The sequence below is a fragment of the Dendrobates tinctorius genome, unplaced genomic scaffold (genome assembly GCF_039654945.1).
Source record: "Dendrobates tinctorius isolate UK_male_01 unplaced genomic scaffold, ASM3965494v1 ptg000044l, whole genome shotgun sequence".
In the NCBI taxonomy this organism is placed as follows: Eukaryota; Metazoa; Chordata; class Amphibia; order Anura; family Dendrobatidae; genus Dendrobates; species Dendrobates tinctorius.
In genome coordinates, this window is record NW_027361712.1 from 27,170,683 (window position 1) to 27,196,321 (window position 25,639).

Genomic DNA, 25,639 nt, shown 5'->3' on the forward strand with positions numbered 1-25,639 from the left:
AGCAGGGTCTTTTCAGCCTGATCAATAGCATTAGGTTCGTCATACAACAACCCCAAGGCTTGAAAAAATGCATTCACATTAGTCAGAATAGGATCATCTGGTTTCAAAGAAAACGCCCAATCCTGGGGATCGCCACGCAGCAAAGAAATGACAATTTTAACCTGCTGCGCGGAGCTCCCTGACGAGTTAGGCTTCAAGGCAAAAAATAATTTACAATTATTTTTGAAATTCAAAAATTTAGACCGATCCCCAAAAAATACATCAGGTGTAGGAATCTTTGGTTCAGCAGCATGTGAATGAGCAAGGTAGGCGGAAATTCCCCGCACTTCCGCAGCGAGCTGCTCCACACGATCAGACAATTGCTTTATCTCCATTGAGAGAAAAAAAAAATTCCCCCTATGGCCTCAGAGATATAGAGGAAAAAATATACACACTTTTTTTTTTTTTTTTTTACAATTCTTTCCTGCTATTGAGTACCCTAGGATCTGCGGTATGGCGGGTGATTCTGTTATGATAGAGTCACCGTAGGAGGCAGACACAAAAATAGAAGCTACGTCCAGAAAACCAGAGAAGTTGGCAACAGATTGCAGACCCCTGAACCTATCAACACAACTAGCAGTAGCCGTGGGGGGTTCCTACGGAGCCCTAGACCCCTCGATCACAGCCGGAGAATTAAATAGCCTAAAGACAGAAAAGGAAATCTAAACTGCCCCAGAGCAGACCCCAAAGTAAAAGGCAGCCCCCAACATATAATGACAGTGAAGCAAGATGAAAAAACTCTCACAAAGATAGAAAGATAGGCTGAGCAAACAATGGGGCCCAAGCTAACTAAACAGGTCAGGAAAGGAAGGTTGCTGTCTGCAATCTGCCAAAACCCTATCAAAGACATAAGCCAACAGGCTGATATGGAAAAAGACCCTGAAGCAGCTAGGCTTCAAAAACTATATCAGCACTCAGGTATTTTCTGAAGACAGAGCTAAAGGAATTCAGCTCACCCCAGCAGGGAATGGCAGAAATCCAGAAAAACAAAGCAAAACAAAGTCAAAGCACAAATGCAAAAAGCTGAGCAGAAAACTTAGCTTTAGAAGAGCAGGATTTCAGACTGGACTCCAAGGATCCCTCAGAGAAATCACCCGCAGGGCAGAAGGGCGTAGGCGGCCTTATATCCAGTCAGTAACTCCACTCAGCCAGTCATCATCATTAGTCTCAGGTGCATGATAATCAGGCTCACTACCTTTCTTTACCAGAAGAGGGAGTTCATCGGGCCTCAGTGGTGGAGGGGAAAATGAACTCACAACACATTCCATCCAATAGCTGCTCATGGAGAATTCAGAAGCTTTACATGAAAGTGTGTGAGAACCTGCAGGCTTTACCACCACTGGGTCTGATGTCTGTGTAAGACCAGTGTCAGAAAAGACACCTGAAAAAAACAGGAAAAACATGTAGCAGAAGATATAGTTTAATAATGACTTTGTCTATGTAACATAATAATATACTGAATTATTTTACCTGCTAAACAGAACATTAATGTCAGTAAAGCAAGAGCTGTCTCCATCATTGCAAATCATGAGGTGGCCCATCACTCGGGCAGCATTTTAATATACCGGGAAGCCTTAGGAGCTGATTAACAAACAGGAAGCGTGTCATTATGTTTGCATAACACCATGACTTAAGCAGTGCAGAGCCTGTCCTTCAACCACCTTCTGTCAAACAACTGGCTATTGAACTCCTGGTCCCCCCCCAAAAAAAAATTTAAAAAAACCCTGACCCATCATTTAAATTAAATTGGCCAATTCTGCATTTACTATAACAAACAGAACTATCAATAATTAGTTCATGTTAAAAGAGGTTTTTGGAGCTAAAAGGCTTGTCGCTATGTAAGGGAGGGACAGGATTGTAGTCATGACCTGAATAACTGCAATATCTATGTCCATCCTTCCCCAACAAAAAAACTGTACTCTCTCCAGCATACCTGTATCTCCAGACTCAGCTTCTGTGAGCACTTCCCAAGCGACTCCGGTCCCTCTTTCAGGCGACCCTCAGTAATGGAGACACAGTCCAAGTTAAATTCAACACTTTCTTTACTGAGTACTTGACATGTTACATCCACAGTTGGCACAACGTGACATTTGCTGGTTTCCTCATCTTTCCCTTTCTGGCTGTTGCCTCTGTGCAGTACATGCCCGGACCAGTCTGTCCTAGACTGTTCCCTAGTTCCTTCTGGCCTAACCTCGCCTTGATGACAATTCCTTCTGCCTGTTTTGCCCCAGACTCGAAATCATCAGTCACCAGATTTGGTTCCCTCTGGTAAAGCATCCAGCTTTATACTAAAGTGCCCTCCTCTAATGTACCCAAAGAAGGATGAACTAACTTACCATAACTGTACATGTACATTAGTCACATATATTATACAATACTATATTAAAGGAACACAAGACAATATAATGCAGTTCTCTACAGAATGGTAACACACACACATATATATATATATATATATATACTGTATATGTACTAGCTGAAGAACACGTTGCTGCCCGGGCATAGTAACTAACTACGGTTAAATATAACAAATTATAATGATTATATCTATATATGTAAAGCTGAGTGTACAGCCCCGCCTACTCCGCATAGCCACATTCACTATAATATCCCACATCATCCCGTCAGCCAGAGCTACTGGACTACTACCCCTAATATCCCACATCGTTCCAACAGCCAGAGCTACCGGACTACTAATATCCCACATCATCCCGTCAGCCATAGCCACCGGTCAACTTTCACTAATATCCCACATCATCCCGTCACAGCCGCCGGACTACTACCCCTGATATCCCACATCATCCCGTCATCCAAAGCCACCGGACTAATACCCCTAATATCCCACATCATCCCGTCAGCCAGAGCCACTGGACTACTACCCCTAATATCCCACATCATCCCATCAGCCTGGGGTCAGAAACAGAGCGCTGAGTGGAATGGCCCTAACTTCCAAACTGGGGATAACTTTAAGAGAGGCCTGGCATCAGAACCAGAGCGCTGAGTGGATTTTCCCTGACTACAATACCAATGATCCCTTTAATAGAAGCCTGGGGTGAGAATCAGAGTGCTGAGGGATTTACCCTAACTTCCATACCAGAGATCCCTTTAAGAGAGTCCTGGGGTCAGTACCAAAGCGCAGAGTGGATTTGCCCTCACTTCCATACCAGGGATCCCTTTAAGAGGGGCCTGGAGTCAGAATCAGAGTGCAGAGTGGATTTGTCCTCACTTCTATACCGGAGATCCCTTTAAGAGAGGCCTGGGGTCAGTACCAAAGGGCAGAGTGGATTTGCCCTCACTTCAGTACCGCGGATCCCTTTAAGAGGGGCCTGGGGTCAGAACCAGAGCGCTTAGTGGAATTCCCATTACTTCCATACCAATGATCCCTTTAAGAGTCCCTAGTGCCAGAACCACAGATTTGAGTGGAATGGTTCTAACTTCCATACCGGGGATCCCTTTAAGAGGGGCCTGTGGTCAGAACCAGAGTGCTTAGTGGAATTGCCCTAACTTCCATACCAATGATCCCTTTAAGAAACCCTGGGGTCAAAACCAAAGTGCTGGATGGATTTGTCCGGACTTCCATACCAATGATCCCTTTAATAGAAGCCTGGGGTCAGAATCAGAGCGCTGAGGGATTTGACCTTCCATACTGGAGAACCATTTAAGAGGGAAGATGTGCCTAAAGGATGGAGGATGTGTGATGGGCATATGGGCACGGGAGGGGGGATTTATTTCTGTCATGTACTCTCTGCTTCTTTCTGGGGTGGCAGACAATGGCTGGGAGCTTATGTTCCCAAGGATGCTAGATTTCTCCCACCCAGTCAGTGTCTGCTGAGGTGTTTTCTGGAGTGGGAAGACTGTTGGTCATAGCAATTAATCACAGCTCAGCTTCTTTTAAACAGCTCTGGTGAAATGAAAGATGCTTAGTGATTGGTTGCAAGAAAAACTATTGCTCATAGCAACCAATCACAGTTCAGCTTCTTTTAAACAGCTCTGGTGAAATGAACGATGCTTCGTGATTGGTTGGTGATACACACACAAACATGCATTCAATTTTATATATATAGATATACAGTATACTTGTGGCAATACCATACAAGATAAGCAATAATACATATTTCTATGTAGCAGGACCATTGACATTTATCAAAGACATTATCAATTAGCAATCTATAAACATTAACAATCGAAGGGCAATCCTAGGAAGGGAAGCAAGAAAGACATTATATCTCACCCCTTACACTCCATCTTTCCTTGAACTTGGTTGTCCTCGACCAAGGCATAATACAAAAACCCATAATAATAAAACTTTTTTTTTAACTGTAACTTATCTACATCTTCCACAATTGAGGAAGCAGCTCCAGGATAGGTGCTCCCCCTTTCCTTGAGGGGAGTAGTCTTTCCAGGGGTCTCTGATTAGGAAGACAGTCTCTTTTTCCAGATTTCAATGGCACGCACCACGTGTCGCTCTCTCATAGGTTATTTCTGCAGCCGCAGAGGATGTGCAGGTTGCCATCGTGGCGCTGTCAGGTTCCTGGGAGCCAGCTGATGTTTGGGCCTGTACTGACTCTGGGAAGAAGCCCATGTTGACCTCATCATAGTGGGTAACTGCAACCGCAAAATACCCACAGGACAGTCCTCCTTGAAGAAGGAGACCTGGTCTCCCTTGTTTAGCAATCGCTCGAATTTGATGGACGCCACATTGATGTACACCTTGGTATCCATTCCTTCCTCATGAATAAAGTAGTAGCCTCGGTCAGTGTTAGTATACATCAACCAGTCGCTGGTGTGTCGTCCTGGCAGAGTACCCCCGCCAGGCTGCCGCAGTTCCCTCCAAATCTCCCTTTCCTGCTGCTTCTTGTCGTGGATCACTGCTTCCACCCAGGCGACCTGCTTGGGCGTGGGAAAAGAACCCTCTCTGGCCAGGTGGGAATATGTCACCCCCAGAGCTGCAGCTGAGTTGGAAACTGGCTGGACCTCCGTTGGCTGGGACATAGGGACTAGCTCCCCCATGGGAATGCGAGCGTGTACGACGGCCTCTGGGATGGAATTTTGCAGGGAGGGTCTACTTTCTGGGGCTGGAAACAGCCCTGTTGGGGCTGAGATGGATGCAGTGTTCCCCAGAATACTGGTTCCTTCTGCAGGAACGCCCGTGCGTCTGATGGTTAACTGGCATGCCGGCTCGTGCTCAACATCCGGTCACAGTTCTTCCTGGGCAGTTATCATTTCCGGTCCTCGCAGAGACAACAGGAGGGGATCCGGTTCACTCGATCCTGGGGTCCGACGCTGGACCACTGGTTCCGTGATTCCAGTATCCCTTCGTGGCTGAGGCAACTCCACAGATGGACAGATGGGGTCTCCGCTGGTTCCTCGCTGATATCAGGAGGTTGAGTTTTTGCTTTTTCCTGCAGCTACCTCCACTCAATGTGGTCCACTATGGCAGCTATGGGTGCATGAGTGCTGCATCGTGGCCGGTTCAAGTGTACAAGATGGCATGGCGCAGCTCCTTCCGGAGTTTTCTTATGAGTCCTGCCCATGACCAGGTGGAACCACCTCCAATTGCTACTCTCTTCCATGGTTGGTCGGTGGCAGGGGGTGAGGCCTTCTCCTCTTCATCCGTACGCACCTGGTGCGGACCAGGGCATATTGACAGGCAGGTTTTGGCACCAAGAGGTGACGGCAACACCCATGAAGGATGTGGTTTTCGTTGTTGTTTGCTTCTTCACCTTCTCCTGCTATTCTCACTGCCACCATCTTGGTCACAGTAGACATGTCCGATTTTCTTTCCCAATTGGTCAAATGCAATTCAGTAATCAAGTCTGGTGTTGTAACAAAATTGGTATTAGGCAAATCCAGGGTTTCTTGCACAATTTCTTCTTCAGTAATAACAGCTGCCTGCTCTTTCTCCCGGTCATTTTCCAGGGGCACAGCAGTCATACACACATCTTCATCATCATTTCTTTCTGCAGGTTCTCCACATTGCGAACTAGTCGCATCCTGCTGACTGCACCAAATGTAAGGGAGGGACAGGACTGTAGTTGTCACCTGAATAACTGCAATATGTATGTCCACTCCAGTCCTTTCCCTACAGAAAACTGTACTCTTCTCTCCAGCATACCTGTATCTCCAGATTCAGCTTCCTCTGGGCAATTTCCCTGAGTACTTCACACGTTACATCCACAATTGGTACATCGTGACATTTGCTGGTTTCCTCATGTTTCCCTTTCTGGCTGTCGCATCTATGCAGTACATGCTCTGACTGGACCCTCCTAGACTGCTCCCCAGTTCCTTCCTGGCCTAACCTCGCCTTGATGACAATTCCTGCTGCCTGTTTCGCCTCAGACTCGAAATCATCAGTCACCACGTTTGGTTGCCTCTGGTCAAGCATCCAGCTCGTCTGTACCGATATTGTCAAAGCTCCAAATTCCTTCATCTCATCAGTCCAACTGATTCCTGCCCTAAAAGCATCGGACCAGGTGATAAGTCGCAACACCTCTTCTTTCCTGCACTGGCCCACTGCTATGACACACAGTGACCGTGGGTAACGTGGACTGCAGTGCTTGAACATTGCATGGCTGCTATGCTGTCCAGGCCTATAGCCCATGTGGACCCTAGGGCACCCTGGCCCCATCTAACCTAATTTCCCAACAAGCTTCCCTCTTACTACCCTGCAGCCACTCCTACAATTTACCCTCTAATGAACATCCTATCAGCTATACCTATAAGGCCCCACTAGTATGCCCCCATCTAGTGGCCCACAACAGAACTACACTTACCTGTATCTATAGGAACTATATACTAAAGTGCCCTCCTCTAATGTCCCCAAAGAAGGGTGCACTAACTTATCCTAACTGTACATGAACATTAGTCACATATATTATACAATACTATATTAAAGGAACACAAGACAATATAATACAGTTCTCTACAGAATATATATAATATACACAGAATATACAGTTAGGTCCATATATATTTGGACAGAGACAACATTTTTCTAATTTTGGTTCTTGACATTACCACAATGAATTTTAAACAAAACAATTCAGATACAGTTGAAGTTCAGACTTTCAGCTTTCATTTGAGGGTATCCACATTATAATTGGATGAAGGGTTTAGGAGTTTCAGCTCCTTAACATGTGCCACCCTGTTTTTAAAGGGACCAAAAGTAATTGGACAATCGACTCCAAGGCTATTTCATGGACAGGTGTGGGCAATCCCTTCATTATGTCATTCTGAACTTCAACTTCATCTGAATTGTTTTGTTTAAAATTCATTGTGGTAATGTCAAGAACCAAAATTAGAAAAATGTTGTCTCTGTTCAAATATATATGAACCTAACTGTATATACAGAATATATATATATATATATATATATATATATATATATTTGGTCAAATTCAAATTCAAAAGTCGCCGACTTTCGCTAAAGTCTGGTTTCGCTGATCGAAACACAACCATAGCGTGAGGTCGGCCATGCGGTTGCTGACCCGAGCACCAAAGTCGCGTTTCCCATAATGCTTTCAGGCGCCTTTTCTCTGCCAATGAGCAAGGATGCACACTGTAGGCAATGTGATGACATGGGCAGCGGCCACCACCATCTTAGAGAAGGGCATTGCAGTGATTGGCTTGATTTGTGTGGCATCACAGTGACTATAAAAGCCCTGAACGCCTTCCGCCATGTTACTCCTGCCGATCTTAGCATAGGGAGAGGTTGCTGCCGCTCGTTCTCAATAGGGAGAGTGTTAGATAGGAAAGGAAAAAAAATCTGTTCTTCTGCTGATAGCGATTTTCACTGTACAGTTAGTGTGCAGTGACAGGGGAGGATTTTTTTGTGTGCAGTAGCGCTGGTGGTTATTAGGCAGCCTTATAAGGCTACCTGATAGCTGCATTGCTGTGTGCAGACTGCTTAGTTCAAAGCAAAAATACTTTTATTCTTTTTTTCTACACAGTTACCGAGTGTTCATTATTTCACACACCGTATAGAGGTGTACGCTCCTCACACACTACCATGTACCGGCTGGTATCACGGACAAACACATGCTATATATGTGTGACTCCGGAAAAAAATAGACGGAGATTTACATTTTTCCATACATAGACCGTATAGAGCTGTCCGCTAAACAGTATCGTATATCTGCTGTTTGGATTACAGTCAAATCTATACAGAGACAGCGTGTGTGTGTGACTCCGGAAAAAAATAGACAGAGATTTAAAATTTTCCATACATACACCGTATAGAGCTGTCCGCTTCAGTATCGTATATCTGCAGTTTGGATTACGGTTACATCTATACAGAGACAGGGTGTGTGTGTGAGACTCTGAAAATACATATACGGACATTTCCATTTTTCCATACACCGTACAGAGCTGTCCGCTTCTCAAACAGTATCGTATATCTGCTGTTGACTCCGGAAAAAAAATAGACTGAGATTTGCAATTTTCCATTCATACACCGTATAGAGCTGTCCGCCTCTCAAACAGTATCTTATATCTGCTGTTTGGATTACGGTCAAATCTATACAGAGACAGTGTGTGTGTGACTCAGTAAATAAATATACGGACATTTCCATTTTTCCATACACCGTATAGAGCTGTCCGCTTCTCAAACAGTATCGTATATCTGCTGTTGACTCCGGAAAAAAATAGACTGAGGTTTACAATTTTCCATACATGCACCGTATAGAGCTGTCCGCTTCTGATACAGTACCGTATATCTGCTGTTTAGATTGCGGTAAAATCCATACTGAGACAGCGTCTGTGTCTGAGTACTGAAAAAAATAGACGTAGATTTTCATTTTTCCATACATACACCGTATAGAGCTGTAAGCTCCTCACACACTACCGTGTACCGGCTGGCATCACGGACAAATCCATGCTATCTGTGTGTGACTCTTTAAAAAAATAGACGGAGATTTTCATTTTTCCATACATACACCGTAGAGAGCTGTCCGCTTCTGATACAGTACCGTATATCTGCTGTTTGGATTATGGTCAAATACATACTGGGAGAGCGTCTGTGTGTGACTCCGGAAACAAATATACGGAGATTGACATTTTCCCCAAAAACGTATACAGCTGTACGCTTCTGATACAGTACCATATATCTGCTGGTATTTTGGGTCCATTTTCTCAAAAATTAGGAAGTATGGTGGAAGAGGCCGTCGACATGGGGGGCCAGATGGTACTGATGGTGGTGGTGATGCATCTGCTGGTAGTGCCAAAAGCACAATAGCAGCTAAGGCAGGAGGTGTTGAGCCTGCGTCATGGTCTGGCTCCAGAAGGACTTTAAGGTTCCCTTTTCTGGGAGTAGGTAAACCGCTTTTAAAGCCGGAGCATCAGGAACTGGTTTTGGCTTACATTACCAAAACAGCCTCCAGCTCTATCGCCTCCTCTTCTGAAGTTTCAAAAAATTCAAGCACTGAGTCGTCAGTGCAGGCTTCTGGTCAGGAAGAACCCCTTTCTTTGTGTCCTTCACCCCCACCAAAAGTGAAGGATGCGGCAGCACACAATTCAGATTACTCCATGGAGCTCTTTTCACATACCATGCCTGGGTTATCAAGTCAAATCCTGAATTCCCCAGTCTAAGATGAATCTGACATGGAGTGCACTGATGCACAGCCACTGCTAGATGATTCTGCTGGTACATTCACCCACAGCACTACATTCCCCCTCGCACTCTACTGAGCCAGAATCTGACCATGATGAAACTCAGGTTCCCCTTCCCACATACTATACCACCTTACACGGTGACGCAGAGGAAGGTGCAGATGAAAGTGTGGCGGCATTGGCACAGGGCCCCTCATAGTACGCAAAAGTGTTTCTGCCGGTGGGAGGGCCCACTCACCATCAGACACACCGGCGTACTACAAGGGGCCCTGTGCCAGTGCCATCGCCAACGAGTGTGCCCCCCTGCTTGCTCAGGACCACAGCATTTGCAATACTTACCTCTCCCTGCTCCACCGCCGTGATGTCTTCCGCATTTCCTGACAGTGACATTCAGGTCAGAGAGCACAATGACATCACGTCTGTATGCCCTCTGCCTAAACAGTCCAAGTGCAGAGAGATGGAAGATGGCGACGCTGAGGAGTCCAGAGTAGAGCAGTGCCCAGCGAGGAGACTTATTTAATTTTTTTAAAGGTTGGGAGCAATTTTTGGGGAGCACTATACACTGGATAATGATATATGGGGCCCATCATACACTGTAGCATCATCCATGAGGCCCATCATATACTGGAGCATTCCAAATGGTGGACATCAAACACTGGAGCAGCATTTACGGGGCCCATTATACATTGGAGCATTAGAAATGGGGCCCATTATATATGGAGCATTATTTGGGCCCATAAGACTCTGGAGCATCATCCATGGGGCCCATCATATACTGGAGCATTCTAAATGGGGCAGATCATACACTGGAGCAGCATCTATGGGGCCCATTATACACTGGAGCATTAGAAATGGGGCCCATTATATATGGAGCATTCTAAATGGGGCAGATTATAGATGGAGCATTATTTGGGCTCATCATACACTGGAGCATCATCCATGAGGCCCATCATATACAGGAGCATTCCTAATGGGGGACATCAGACACTGGAGCAGCATCTATGGGGCCCATTATATATGGAGCATTATTTGGGCCCATAAGACACTGGAGCATCATTCATGGGGTCCATGATATACTGGAGCATTCTAAATGGGGCAGATTATATATGGAGCATTATTTGGGCCAAATATACACTGGAGAATCATCCATGAGGCCCATCATATGCTGGAGCATTCCAAATGGGGGACATCAGACACTGGAGCAGCATTTACGGGGCCCATTATACACTGGAGCATTAGAAATGGGGCCCATTATATATGGAGAATTATTTGGGCACATAAGACAGTGGAGCATCATCCATGGGGACCAAAATATACTGTAGCATTATGTGGAGCTCATCATATACTGTATGGAACATTATATGGGACCAATTATTCTGTATGGAGAACTATATGGGGCTCATTATTCTGTATGGCGCACTATGTGGTGGCCATAATACTGTATGGAGTAATATACTGTCCGTTTTTTTAGCTATTGTAGAATTTAAAATAGACATCAGTCATTTCATGTAAGAAGTGAAGTATTTTTCATTGCACTATACCACTATTTCTCTGCCGTATCGGAGCATCATGAATTGTGGTATGTGTTAAAGGGGCCCACTGGCACTCTTTGGCCCGGGGCACACGAAAACCTGGAGCCAGCCCTACCCCCCCCCACAACTTTAGCCAAATAACCCCCAGTTTTCAATGCGTAACTATTACTGTAAAGTAAATCAAGGTTGACAAGCTTAAGTAATAAGAATTGATGTTGTTGGCATTGAAATGGGCACTGTAGGTGTGTTTACTGCCCTCCACTCCCTGTCGACTTTGCTTCCTCATTGACTTGCATTGGGTTTCGTGTTTCAGTCGGACCCCCGACTTTTCACAATTGTCGGCCGATTTCATTCGACTCGACTTTTGAGAAGGTCGGGTTTCATTAAACCCGACTCGACCCTAAAAAAGGCAAAGTCGCTCATCTCTACCGCTGACATTTATCAAAGACAATATCAATTAACAATCTACTATCTATAAACATTAATAATCGAAGGGCAATTTGAGGAAGGGAAGCAAGAAAGACATTATATCTCACCCCCTGACATGTACCCAAATATTAAAATCTTCCAGCATTACTTTCAGCTGCGACTACCAGCTCGTGGGTACCTCCATCTCTGGAAAACCTTTTCCATTCCACCTAGGGACTCCATTCAGAAGAGTCACAAAACACCACCAGGCTATTACCAAATTATAGACACAATTGAAGGGTGTCATCTACTTGATGTACAACCCCCCACCACAATTTTCCACCCATCACAAGATTGCAAATCATTCTTTAATTGCATCGACATAGTTTGTGCTCCCTACACATTTATTGTGCAACCACTGTAATCCTTTACCTGGAGCCTGTCTTACCCAGGCCATCCAATAGCTACTCATGGAGAAATTAGAAGGTGTACCTGAAAGTGTGTGAAAACATCTAGGCTTTACCACTACTGGATCTGATGTCTAAACAAGATGAGTATCAGAAGAGACACCTGAAAAAATAAGAAAACATGTAGTAGAAGAAATAACTTAATAATGACTATATCTATGTAACATACAGTAATAATATACACTTTTTCGACCCCTGAATTATTTTACTTGCCAACCAGAACATTAATGTGAGCATAACAAGAAATGCCTCCATTAATGAAAATCATGAGGTGGCCCATCACTCAGGCAGCAATTTACTTATCAGGTATTTTCAGTAGTAGGACATGTAAAGGTGTCAGAAGATCAGATCTCCAAGGCATGCACCTTCAGACCTCTCTTAACAGTCATTAATAAACACCTGAGCTAGGCGAGAACGAAGATGAGGACAACATGGGGACATTCCTTTATGAATTAACACAGTTCATCACCAGAGAGTGGGTGGGGGACAGAGGGGCGTTGCCAAAAACCAAGAGCAGGAAACTGCAGCGCACGAGTGACCAGACAGTTTGGGCGGGAACTTTGGTCGCACGGGACGTCTGTGAGGTAAAATCAGCTAAGAGGCGTCTGGGCAGAGGAGAGAAGAGCCTGGGATGGCAGAGTGCTTTGACAGGAGACCGTCGACTGAGTATCGCTCAGACTCCACTGTCCCAGCTGACATCACTGCCCTCACTGAGACTTCTGACACAACCAACAATGCTGCCACAGCCGCCCCCGCTGACAGTACTGACCGTGAGAGACAAGGTCTGTGAACCAGACCGAGTCAGTATCCAGTGTGAAGGGGGCATGGCCGGTGAGTGTGAGGTAAATGGGTTGCCCGGCAACTGAATCGGTCTTCCCGCCAGAACACAGATGAGGGGCAGACCGCATCCACTGTGAGGGGAGCGACAAGACGCAGCATGTAGAGAAAGGGCTGCACAGTGAGGGACTCTCCGAAACTGGCGGGTGCGCAGCAGAGTGTACGACAGACGGAGCATCGCAGTATGAATGTCTGGATGTCAGCTGAGAGGCATACGCTAGGTAAAGCATGGCAGCGCAATCCTTCAGTTCACGGTGGCTGCTCAAGGAGACCTGAAAGGAATCTTGTGGAGAGCTATACGCTCTTACTCCACTGATATATAGACTAGGGGCTCAACGGGCAAAACCAGAGACCGCCCGCTGCCGCCAGAGGAAGGATCGTGTGCTAGGCGAGGATGCCAGCAGACATTACACCGAACACCGTCGGCATTCTGCTACCCACGGGCGACAGGCTGCGGAGTCACGATAAGTGAAACCTTTAACAAGAGACTGTTTAGTTAACCGACTTTTATTTAATTTTACCCTTTGTACTCTTTGTTTACCCTGTTATCTCCCTGGGAGGAGTTTTCCCACTGTTAAATAATTAAATATAGTTGATCCCTGCTCTGCAGCATTTGTATTACTGCATCCCCCTACCTACTTATTACATATGCATGGCCATCTCATCCATATCTTGGTATGCATGGTTCCTCATCCCTATCCTGGTATGTATCGCCCCCATGACATAAGCATTAAAAAAACAATCCTACTTACCATCCATGTGCGCCCTCGCAGCATCTTGCTACAGTGCGTTTACCTTGATGTGAAGATCTAGTGAAGCTTCTAGATGTTAAGGATGGGTTGGAGCTGTTTATATAATGCTTGTTCTTGTGCTGCTAGTCGAGCCAGAGGATGTAAAGTGACAGGGTGTGTATGCGGTGGCGCAAGTGTCCACAACAGTGCCCAACCCTGATGCTAAAAATTCAGCTATTTTAGCCTAAAGTGATTTGCTTTCAGCAATAGCAAGCAAATCTAATGTTCAGTTTCTTTGTCCATGGCAATAATTGACAAACATGCTTATGTATGTCGTCATGATCATTATGAAGACTTTGATTACCTCCCAAAGGCACAATGTAGCAGAATAGAGAGTACGTACATCTACATACTTGAGATGTCAATAAAGAAAATGATGCTCACATCAAATAGAGGTAGGAGAGCTCCGAGTTTTGTGAATTCATGGATACTCATTAAAGGAAGATGGATGTTCTATCTATTCACGCAATTTTTAATAGTTCAGATGGTGTTCAGGGGATACAGGATGATAATTTAGGCTGAATTCACATTCCCACTTACAGCTTTTTTCATGGGTTTTAAAATGTTGTTTCAATCCAACTTTTTATGGTCCAAATTGCTGAATCAATACTTTAAATTCTACAGTAAACTACTAAAATTCTACTTTAACAGAGCTTTCGATTTTTAACATTATTTTTGTGGTCAAGGCTCGCAAGAAGGCTGACATGACCTCAGGCTTGATCTTACAGGCTTCCTCATAATAAACTATCTTACAAGTATCACTTAACATTGTATAGCACAGCCAATATGGAGGGACTTCCACAGTCTGTAAAAAAAAAGAAGAGAATGCAAGGAAAAAAAAACATTTTATCTCAGAGGTGTACATAGAAATCATGGGTCCCCTATAGCAGAAGTTGTCATTGGGCCTCCCTATCATAAATAAAACGAATGTTAGACATGGTCACAGAAAGTTTATCTCACCACTTTTCAGCCCAAACAAAGCAATATTCCTACTGTTGAAGCCCCTAGATTGCTCTGTCATAGCCCCATAAAGTAGGATGCCAACAAAAGTGTCCTCCAAACACAGTATGATACATCCACAGTGAATTCCACTGTACCTTTTTCATGCACAGTATGATAACCCTACTGTATCCCCTTCAAACTATGGTGACCCTCATTACAGTATGATGCCCAAACTGTGACCCCAACACAGCCCTCCATACAGTATAATATCCCCAACACAGCCCTCCATACAGTATAATATCCCCAACACAGCCCTCCATACAGTATAATATCCCCAACACAGCCCTCCGACAGTATAGCATCCTCAACACAACCCTTCACAGATTAAGATGATCCCCACACAACCCTCCACACTGTATGATGGCCTCACTAGTCCTCCATGCAGTACAATGGCCCCCACACAGCCATCTAAACAGCATAATCGGCCCCACACAACAGCCCTATTACACTGTTTGGAGAGCTCTGTAGGGGCCATCATACTGTGGGGGAATCCATGATATAGTGTGGAGACCTTTATACTGTATGGAGGGCTGTGTGAGAGACTTTGTACTGTATGGTGGGCTATTATATTGTAAGTAGGACTGTGTAAACAGAACTATCACAGTGTTTGGATGGTTATGGGGGCCTCAAACTGTGTGGAAGGACTGTCTGGACCATTATACTGTGTATAGAGGATACTATGGTGGACTTATCTACTTACCGCATCTTTGAGGTTATCATACTTTATAGGGGCCATTATATGGTATCAAGGGTTATTATACTTTATGCAGGGCTGTGTGAAGGTCATCGGATTGTGTTGATGGATGTGGGCGGACTGTGGAGTCTTCATGCTGTGTAGGGTTCACTGTAGGTGTATCATACTTTGCAGGGGGTACTGTAGGGCCATTATAGTAGGCATGTAGAGGGTACTTTGGAGGCATTCATTTTGTTGGTATCATATTGTGTTTTGGGGGAACTTTTTTGGCATCATACTTTATGGGGGCCAAAAAAGGGATTACTTAGTGCGAATTTGAGCAATATGATCTTCTGTGACGTTGCCACATAAGGATTTTTGCTATGGGGCCTCGTGATTTTAATTCACACCTGTTTGTAATAGTAGTTATATTTGCTCAGAGTGCTAGCTTTCAAAACACCATAGATTTATAATGCAAATGTGTCCTGAAACATAAATTCATCTGATTGGCAAACTGTGAACAACTTTGGGACATTAGCCATCAGTAATGCCCTAACACCCAAATGGTCACTTCATCTCTGACTGAAATATTTTCTTTGCTAAATATTGCACCAAATTTCATACATATAAAAAAATAAATTTGTACTGAATGAAAACACAAACTGTATTATTGCAATGATATTTATTACATGCTAGAAAGCTTTTACATTGGTTAATAACAGTACAAGAAGAGCTCAGAGTGCAAAAGTGCTTAATAATAGTCAAACACTATAAAATAAGTCTGTTTCCAAGTAGCTTAAAGCCAAAAGTTTCCATAGTCCACAAATAAGAAGTGTGCAGTAAGTAATAATGATGTGTGAGGCCGGGTGCTCAGGTGCGATGTACTGAAAAGCCTCTCACTTAGCTCTCATTAATGATGGGGGTGGCTGCTTAGTATTACACTTGTGCAATGATAGCGCTTCTATAGGGCACATAGTAACTTTAGTGCACCATGCCAGCTTACAGTCTATTTGTGATGTAACTTGAAGCTCATGGACCTCAATGCAAAGCCCCAACGTGGCCCCCAATGATTGCAAGTCTTTAAAAGAATTGGTCTTTTCATATGGGCCAAAGGGACGTTTTGGGACCCTTAGGCTCCAAGGACAAGGTTTGATTGCACTCCCAGCACCTATTGTAGCTACGCCCTGGTTAGATCTAAAGAGCTGACTAGCACCATCCATATGTTCCTCACAAAGTACTGTCACCCTCCTCCGCCAGAATCACAAAGCCAAACTGCATCCTGTGAATTGATCAAGATATGAGGCATTATTTAATATTTTGGCCAAAATACCCAACTGGCATCAGCTGTTCATCAGTATATTCCACCTCTGCCGCCTCCGTATTCCATGTACTAATGTGGCTACTGTTCGCTGCTGGGAATCGGTGGCTGCATCTGTAGTAATTATGGCCTCTTTCTGTGGACTTATATGCATTTCATTCCATTTTCTGTTAGTTCTTAATTGTGTCCTATTTTTTGGATTATTTAATAATTTAGGAATATTAAAGAATAAAAACTAAGCAAAGTGCATAAAGTCATTAGCGATCCATTGGGTAAAGTAGATTTCTTTTGTTTTCTGGCTTTAGAGATTAGATGGGAAATCCTTTACATAAACCTTGCAATAAGCAGAGAGATGAGCGATAGCGATACCAAGGTCCATGACGTGGAGGAACCTACAGGAAAACATAAAGCAGTTTTATTAGTATTCATGGCGGTGTAGGGTCTGCTTACTTCTAAAATGACCGGAATATCCCCAAGTTTGTAGAAAGACCGACGACTACAGACCGGACAGTTATATATTTATATATAAGGCAGAATATATTTAAAAAGAGTTCACAGAGAGATTTTTTTTTATTTTTCTGCAGGATTTTTTTTTTTAAAAATTCCAGTTATTCAGTTATTCTAATAAATCTACCAGTTAAATATGTGGAACTCTTCAGAACACAAAAAGTGACTCCCACAAATTCTTAAAAAATGAAAGGGGTGGGTGCACTCTCAGCATTTATTTCATGAAAAATGTTGTATGTTTGGTAGTATTATCCTTTTTTTAATTTAAAAAATCTTTGTAGCCAAGTTTAAACTAAAAGTCAATAACAATATATTATTAATAATAATAATAATAATAATTATTATTATTATTATTATTATTATTATTATCATTTTATAGGAAGGCACTAAATTGTTTTTAGTGTAAGTTATATGGGAAATTTTTACATTTATGAAGCGCAGAATATTTTAGTTTTTTGTTCATTTTAATCTCATGTGCTTTTATAAAGTAAGTAAAAAAAGCAAACTAAATATTATATCTGAAGAAAAATTCTAATTTCAAGTTAAGCAAACAAAATATAATGCTTTAAAAAAAGAGTTTGAAGTAAATAGATAGTAATGAGATTAGATATTAGAATAAACTTTTTGACAGTGAGGGTGATCATTGAGTGGAACAGGCTGCCACGAGAGGTGGTGAGTTCTCCTTCAATGGAAGCCTTCAGACAGAGGCTGGACAGACATCTGACTGAGATGGTTTAGTGAATCCTGCTTTGAGCAGGGGGTTGGACCAGATGACCCAGGAGGCCCCTTCCAACTCTAAGATTCTATGAGTCTATGATTCTATGAATTAAATCTAATAGGGATAAAACTAACCAGCCAGTAACTAAAATCTCTTTGGTCTCCTGTGATCCAGACTTGGAAACACACTGAGCATTAATATCATTTGTAAAAAAAATATGTTTTTATAATGTGATTTAGAAAAGTTAAGCTAATTTATAGATTGACAGATAAAAAAACTGAATTGGAGGTTAAAGTTTCTTTATAAATGTATAAAAATATATAAAGTTAAATTTTTCACATGTAAATTAAAATTTTATATATGGCCTTTTAAAAAGCCTGTGTAATATAAATAAATACTTACAGCCAGTGGCACCAGAATCAGGACCGCTGTCTGTGAAAAGGAACCAGAACAAGGTTAAACAAGATAAACTCACCACAAAATGATGTTAAACAAGGAAAAAATTAATAGGAGACAACTTAGAAATCTGAAGCTAAGAAATGAGAGAAAAACAAAATAATGTGTCCATACACTGTAATATACTGTAATATATATATATATATATATATATATATATATATGGGCTCTCATTCAATAACCCAAGCAGAATACTCAAATGATCAGCAGAAAATAACCCTATTTAGAGATGTGTTTGAGTCAATCACAGACACTAGTGTCTTTCTGTCTTGGGTGGATTCACAAGTTACCCATTAGAGGTCATTGATAACATGTCCTGCAGTGAGAGTAGCCAAGTTTACTATGACACTAAAAGTGGAGATGCAAATATTCTGTATAGTGTATAGTTGGAGGGTAGGTGTTCAGAAACCTTGTATCTGGTTGGTCTAAGAAATTCTAGTCTGACACTTAGCACATTTATTTCAGTATGGTGTCAATCAAATAACACTATAATACTACACGTGTCACTTATCAGGCTGTGTGCTGTTATTTACTAATAATGAAGGTTTTATCACTAGGACATTATCATTGCTGTGAATGGCTTACTCATGAGCAGTTTTCCAACTCCGCCCCCTCCTGTGATAAGCAGCTCACTGTCAATAGACAATATACATAGAGAGCCTGGTGTGGGTGAGGTTAGCTTTCTGAGCTCTGCTGAGTTCTGCACCTAAGAACTCTGATTGTGTCATAACTGCGGCACTCAGTATACTAAGTGATACATCAGTAGAATCAGGGTCTCTTTTCCTACATTATACCATTGTCAGATGAGGTAAAAAAACATAATTACAGATTCCCTTTAAGCCTTACATGCACATAACCAGTAATGATTCAGGCCCATTGTTTCAGCACATATCATAGCAGTAAAATCTGGAGCTTTTCCTTACCAGCAGTTAGAGACACTTTTATAGTTGCCACATTATCTGATGTTGATGATCTAGCAGCACTTTTTTCATTGCAGTTCTGCACAAAGTAGAAAAGAGCATTCCTTTATTGGCAATTTTTGGCAGCTAAAGAACTGATACTTTAATATAAAATGTTCCTGGGAGCTGATAGAATGTTACATGAAAAGAAGAGTGTAAGGGATCAATCACAGGTTGTTGTACAGTCACAATTGATTTTGCTGAAGCAGTAAACTAACAGTAACACAGGGGTCTTGGACAGTTATCTATGAAACAACAGCGCTCCTTTATTCTTTTATCTCTAACTTTTGGCTTTACTGTATCGGAACTTCGAATTTGGGAATAAAGGTTAAAACGTTCTTACCACTGCACAGTTCGAGGCACAGATCGTGACATCTGCGTACAGCTGTACAAAGTCTTGGCCAGTGATCTTGAAGACTTTCATCGAATATCTTGCTTCAGTACCATTACCATTATTAATGGGAGAAATGAGGCCAACACCATATTGAGGGTCCGGGCACCTAAACATAATGGATGTAGATGTAAGAATCACAGTGATGCTCCTCTTACTCATACTTGGCTCACTCATGCTTGTTGAGTGCTCTTCATTAGCTCTGTAAAATGGCCTCTATATCAGTGTAAGTTTATATTTTGGGGAGTCAAGTAAAGGAAGAGATTTTTATTTTATTTTATGAAAAAGGTTCTATATCCCAATATAAAAAAAATATTATACACACATATTAAAAGGAATCTGTCACTAGGTTTTTTTTTCTACTTTACCTAAGAAGAGCATTGTGTATGGGCAGAGACCCTGATTCCAGCGATGTGTCACTTACTTTTCTGGGTGATGCAGTTTTAATTGAAATTTTTTTTCTTTGCTGCAGAACTGCCAGTTCTCTGGATGCAGAGTTCTGTATGACGGCACCATTGATTTACAAAACTGCCAATCAGTGGTGGGGGCGCGGCTGGACTACCTGGTAGTAGATTTACTAGTCCTCTAATAATCTGCTGCTGATAAAACTGTGTTTTTATAAAAACTAGAAAAAGCAGCCCAGTAAGTGACACATCAGTGTCCCTACATTTTGCTGCTCTCAAATTAGGTTGCAAAAACCTGGTGACCGATTCCCATTAAGTAATATTGACAGAAGTAAACCACCCGCAACGTTGAATCATTTCCTGGATCTATATGAAATCTAAGTTTCTGTTACTTAAACAAAATTTAATGGGAAATCTAAATATAACCACCAGTAAAAACAAGTGTACAATAGTCCCTGTGGCATTAATGTGTACAGTATGTGTTATATATATAAATATAGGTTGGGCTTGTTCAGCTTGTACTTAGTTGAAGGACAAATTGACAAATCCTGGGCCCCATTTATCATTTGTGATTTTTTTTTTGTCGCTTTTTTTGCATTGCAGCATTTGCTGACTTTTTTGTGCCATTCATGACTTCTTGCACAGAGTTAAAAACTGTCTTTTTCGTATTTTTATGACCTTTTCATACAAAATGTTGCACATTTTTGTAAAATGTCACAAAAATTCATAAAAAATATTATTTCCATAGAAACAGTCCAGAGAATTTTTGTGACTTTTTAAAAAGTAAAAAATGGTGAATCAGGAGAACATATCAATAGATCCTAAACAGCCCACAGAGGTGAGCTAAAAAATTAACCAGGTAAACGCATATAAAATGGAATGGGAAAAAAAAACACAAAATGGAAAGGGGAATTGGATGCAAACAAAGAAAGTCGCAAAACACAAAAAGCTGAAGAAAAATCAGGCACAAATACAAATAATGAAATGGGCCCAATATTTCTGGATTTTATGTTACAATATGACATAGTTCTTTTGAGACTCTGGAAGCCCCATTAACCCTCAAATGCTCCTTTACATGATCCTACCTACCATAATATATGATGCTTGTTAGATGCATTTAGGGCGGGGTGACACGAGCGTAGATTCTCTGATGCGAGAGAACGGGATTGATTATGTAAATGATCAGATAATTCTCTAATCAGAGTTTGATCAGGATCTCAGCTTAGTGTGATCCTATTCTCTCCAATGAAATGTAGCACACTGAGGAGAAGATGGAGAACAATATTTCTCCATCTTCTCCATTGTGTGAGTCCCCAGAAATCGGACTGTAATCAGATGTCTTCCGGGTGTAGTTTGATATTTTCCTCGCATCCATAGACTTGAATGAGTGAGTGTGATCCGATTTGTGCAGCAAATCGCAGAATAGTGAAAAGCGCGGATCAGCACTGCCCCATAGAATAACATTGGTCCTAGTGCTATTGAATTGGATAGCCCTCATCCGAGTTATACTCTCGTCTGAGGAGCCCTTAAGCATAACTTTTTATTTCTATATACATTAGAGCATTGAGAAAGGCAGAAGTTTTTGTGTCTCATCTCATCTTAAAGACCAGCAGAACTTAGATAGCAGGGAAATCTTACCCATGCGATCCACTAGTCAGATTAAATACCGGCCCAGTTTGAGGATCAACTCCACCTGGGGTGGCGTATATCCTTATCACTTCAATGTTAAATTGGTTTGCATCCAATTCTGGCATCAATACTTGAATATAAACAGTTTGTTCCACGGTCAGCACTGTGTCGATAGTAACTGGTTGGGAAAATTGATCATCTATAAACACTGTCATAATTACAGTCAAGGTTCCTGTTACTCCTGGCACTGAGATGTCCGTAGTCCTGAAAAATACAGAAAACACAGAAATAGTATTGCATTATTTATGACCAAGCCCTAACCAGCTATATCTGATAGTATACTCAGACATTTTAAGAAGGATGAAACTTACTCTGATACTGGTTTTAAAGTAATGTTGAGGGCAACAGGATAAATAAGGGGGTAGATGCAGCTGAGGTTGGCAGTGGCATTTTTCCCAGTGATGATAGTGTTCTCCTCTGCATAAATATGCAGGATATTGGAATAAATGGCATGAGTTGAATTTACCTGAGAAAAAACGATAAATGGCTATGACATATATCTTATCTATGGGTAAAAAAGAAATTTTGACCTTCACATAAAATTGTAATTACAATATTAACACTCAGCGGCAACATTACAAGTGGAAACAGGAATTCAACCAAAACTTCAGTTCACCTTACATAAAGTATGTGTTATGTCTTCAGCAGGAATATGACGTACAGTACGTGCTCATAGTGGTGTCGCCGCATACTGTACTCAGGCTGCAGTCCAAGTAGTCCATAGTGGTGTCACCGCATACTGTACTCAGGCTGAAGTCCGAGTGGTCCATAGTTGTGTCACCACATACTGTACTCAGGCTGTGGTCCGATTGGTTGATAGACCTGTCACTGCATACTGTACCCAGGCTACGGTCCAAGTAGTCCATAGTGGTGTCACCGCATACTGTACTCAGGCTGTGGTCCAATTGGTTCATAGACCTGTCACTGCATACTGTACCCAGGCTACGGTCCAAGTAGTCCATAGTGGTGTCACCGCATACTGTACTCAGGCTGTGGTCCGATTGGTTCATAGTCCTGTCACTGCATACTGTACTCAGGATGCGGTCCAAGTAGTCAATAGTGGTGTCACCGCATACTGTACTCAGGCTGTGGTCCGATTGGATCATAGTCCTGTCACTGCATACTGTACTCAGGATGCGGTCCAAGTAGTCCATAGTGGTGTCACCGCATACTGTACTCAGGCTGTGGTTCGATTGGTTCATAGTCCTGTCACTGCATACTGTACTCAGGATTCGGTCAGAGTAGTCCATAGTGGTGTCACCGCATACTGTACTCAGGTTGTGGTCCGATTGGTTCATAGTCCTGTCACTGCATACTGTACTCAGGATGCGGTTGGAGTGGTCCATAGTGGTGTCACCGCATACTGTACTCAGGCTGTGGTCCAATTGGTTCATAGTCCTGTCACTGCATACTGTACTCAGGATGCGGTCCGAGTAGTCCATAGTGGTGTCACCGCATGCTGTACTCAGGCTGTGGTCCGATTGTTCATAGTCCTGTCACTGCATACTGTACTCAGGATGCGGTCCGAGTAGTCCATAGTGGTGTCACCGCATGCTGTACTCAGGCTGTGGTCCGATTGTTCATAGTCCTGTCACTGCATACTGTACTCAGGATGCGGTCCGAGTGGTTCATAGTGGCGTCACCGCATACTGTACTCAGGCTGTGGTCCGAGTGGTCCATAGTTGTGTGACTGCATTCTGTACTCAGGATGCAGTCCGAGTGGTCTATAGTGGTGTCACCGCATACTGTACTCAGGCTGCGGTCCGAGTGGTCCATAGTGGTGTCACCACATACTGTACTCAGGCTGTGGTCTGAGTGGTCCATGGTGGTGTCACTGCATAATGTAGTAAGGCAGATTTGCCATGCAAAATAATTTAGGCTAATTATACCATCCTACAAAATGATCTACATTAGGTGATGACACAGACAAGAAGGGAGCTGATAAAATGCAAGGTTAACACCATCACCTACAGGGGATTTTTGTTTTTTATTTTTTTATTTTTAATTATTTCTTTTTTTTCTTCCCTTTCTTCCAAAAGCCATACCTTTTTTATTTAACTTATTTTTGATTTTCCTTTCCACATTTTTCTGGCAATATGGTTCGACAGGTCAGTTTCACTATGTAGATACAATGTAGATGGCGACATAGACAGGGAGGCAGATAATAAATTGTAAAGTCAATGGATGTAAAGTAAAGCACCAAGGCTCCAAAATATTATTGTATGTCAGTAGAAGACAACTGTGCATATGCGAGAGGAACTGGAGTCATCTGCTCACAGGTACACTCAGCAGCAGTGCTCAGTGTCAAGCAGTAGTTGCAAAAGAAAATTACATTTTTTTGAGTAAAAAAAGAGAGGGATAAATACTGATAATGACCACGAATAGGTGCTGCAGATCGTCCTTCTATGCAAATCAGTAGAGGGCCAATGTGCAGTAAACAACCGCGGAGACCCTCAGTAGACTTAGCAGCTCCTTAAATGAGCACCTAAGGCCTCTGCCAGCACCGAGTACAGTTGATCAGCAGGGATGCCAGTTATTATCCTAAGGATAGTTCTTCAAAGTTCAGAAAAATAAGTCTTACTGGTGATCTTAATAACATGTATAAACAACCACAGAGATTTGTGTAGGTAATACAAAGAACTGAAACGGCATTCTTTACAGAACTTTACAGTGGACCAGGGATCCTTGATGATGAGTGGAGAAAAGGCAAATAAGACATCAATGTATAACAAGATTGCATTACAGTTACAGCAGTCAAATTATGGAATTCCTTACCACATATTAGTAATTAAATATACAATCTTAACACTGATACGTTTAGATCCTTATCTAATGACAAATGACACTGAGAGTCATACTCGAGCTTGCCGTTTTCATCATACATTGAAGTAGGTTTTACTTGTACTCACTTGTAATTGGTTGCCGCATTTAGCAGAGCTCATTGGATTATGGAAGCCGACTTGAAACTCTCCATCTACCGAGTATTCTTGACTGGCACAATCGGGATCAGTATTATTAAGCAGGGCCAAGTTAGAGATGTTGAACAGGCTCTTTTCCATTTGGCATTTGGAAATGTAAATGGTCATCACTCCATTTGAGCAGTTAATAGTTGGACTTGGTGGTGTCACTAAGTGGGGGAAGCAAAGGTTAAACTTGTTTTACCCACAAAAATACACACAGAAAACCATTCTGAGTCATATACAAGCGGGTTCATAGAGTATTGACATGTGTATTACAAGGTTACTTGTACTGTTCCCATCCTATTGCTGGAAATCACCAATTGTAAGTTCATTTATGATCACTTTCTATTTGATAAGGATAATGGGTTAATAGTTAATCCTCCACCTTGTGTAGGAGGTGACATACATGTTACATGGGGCAAAAAAGACTCCATTTGGGGCTACATGGCATTCCGTGTGGTGGGGTGCTGCAGACATATTGTTTCTCTGGAGACAAGGCTGCTACAATGTACAATTGCTGGTAACCCTCACAGTATGTGTCCTTACCTGAATAATTGTATTTAGTGAGGTCACAGGTACAATTGACAGATCCACCACATTGTTGGGTTACAGCATGCGCTACATGAAGAGAAAATAACAATGGGGTAAAACACGGCATGTTACACTGATACAGATCCCTGCTAGCACTTTGTGAAATGAATAAACCTTTAACATATAATTTATTTGATTTTATACAACACATATTTTTTTTTACCTGATAAAAAAGTGCACAGCGCCAGAAGCGATGCTAGTAAAATCTTCATTGTGCCTACAATTTAAAGGGAAACAGTCGTTAAGATTTGTTTTAGATTCTTTGACAAATTGGTTTAATTTTCTACTAAT

At 42.3% G+C, this 25,639-nt stretch overlaps 1 protein-coding gene across 1 annotated transcript; it reads right to left on the minus strand.

Moving 5' to 3' along the window:
• Window positions 1-16,997: 16,997 nt before the first annotated feature.
• On the minus strand, window positions 16,998-25,560 carry LOC141089244 (pancreatic secretory granule membrane major glycoprotein GP2-like). The gene is made up of 9 exons (XM_073575555.1): window positions 25,512-25,560; window positions 25,304-25,375; window positions 24,707-24,924; window positions 22,109-22,263; window positions 21,747-22,001; window positions 19,657-19,813; window positions 19,278-19,353; window positions 18,301-18,330; window positions 16,998-17,065 (listed from the first exon to the last, which is right to left on the minus strand). The coding sequence occupies exons 1-9, from the start codon at window positions 25,558-25,560 to the stop codon at window positions 16,998-17,000; spliced, it is 1,080 nt and encodes a 359-aa protein (XP_073431656.1).
• Between the last annotated feature and the right edge of the window lie 79 nt (window positions 25,561-25,639).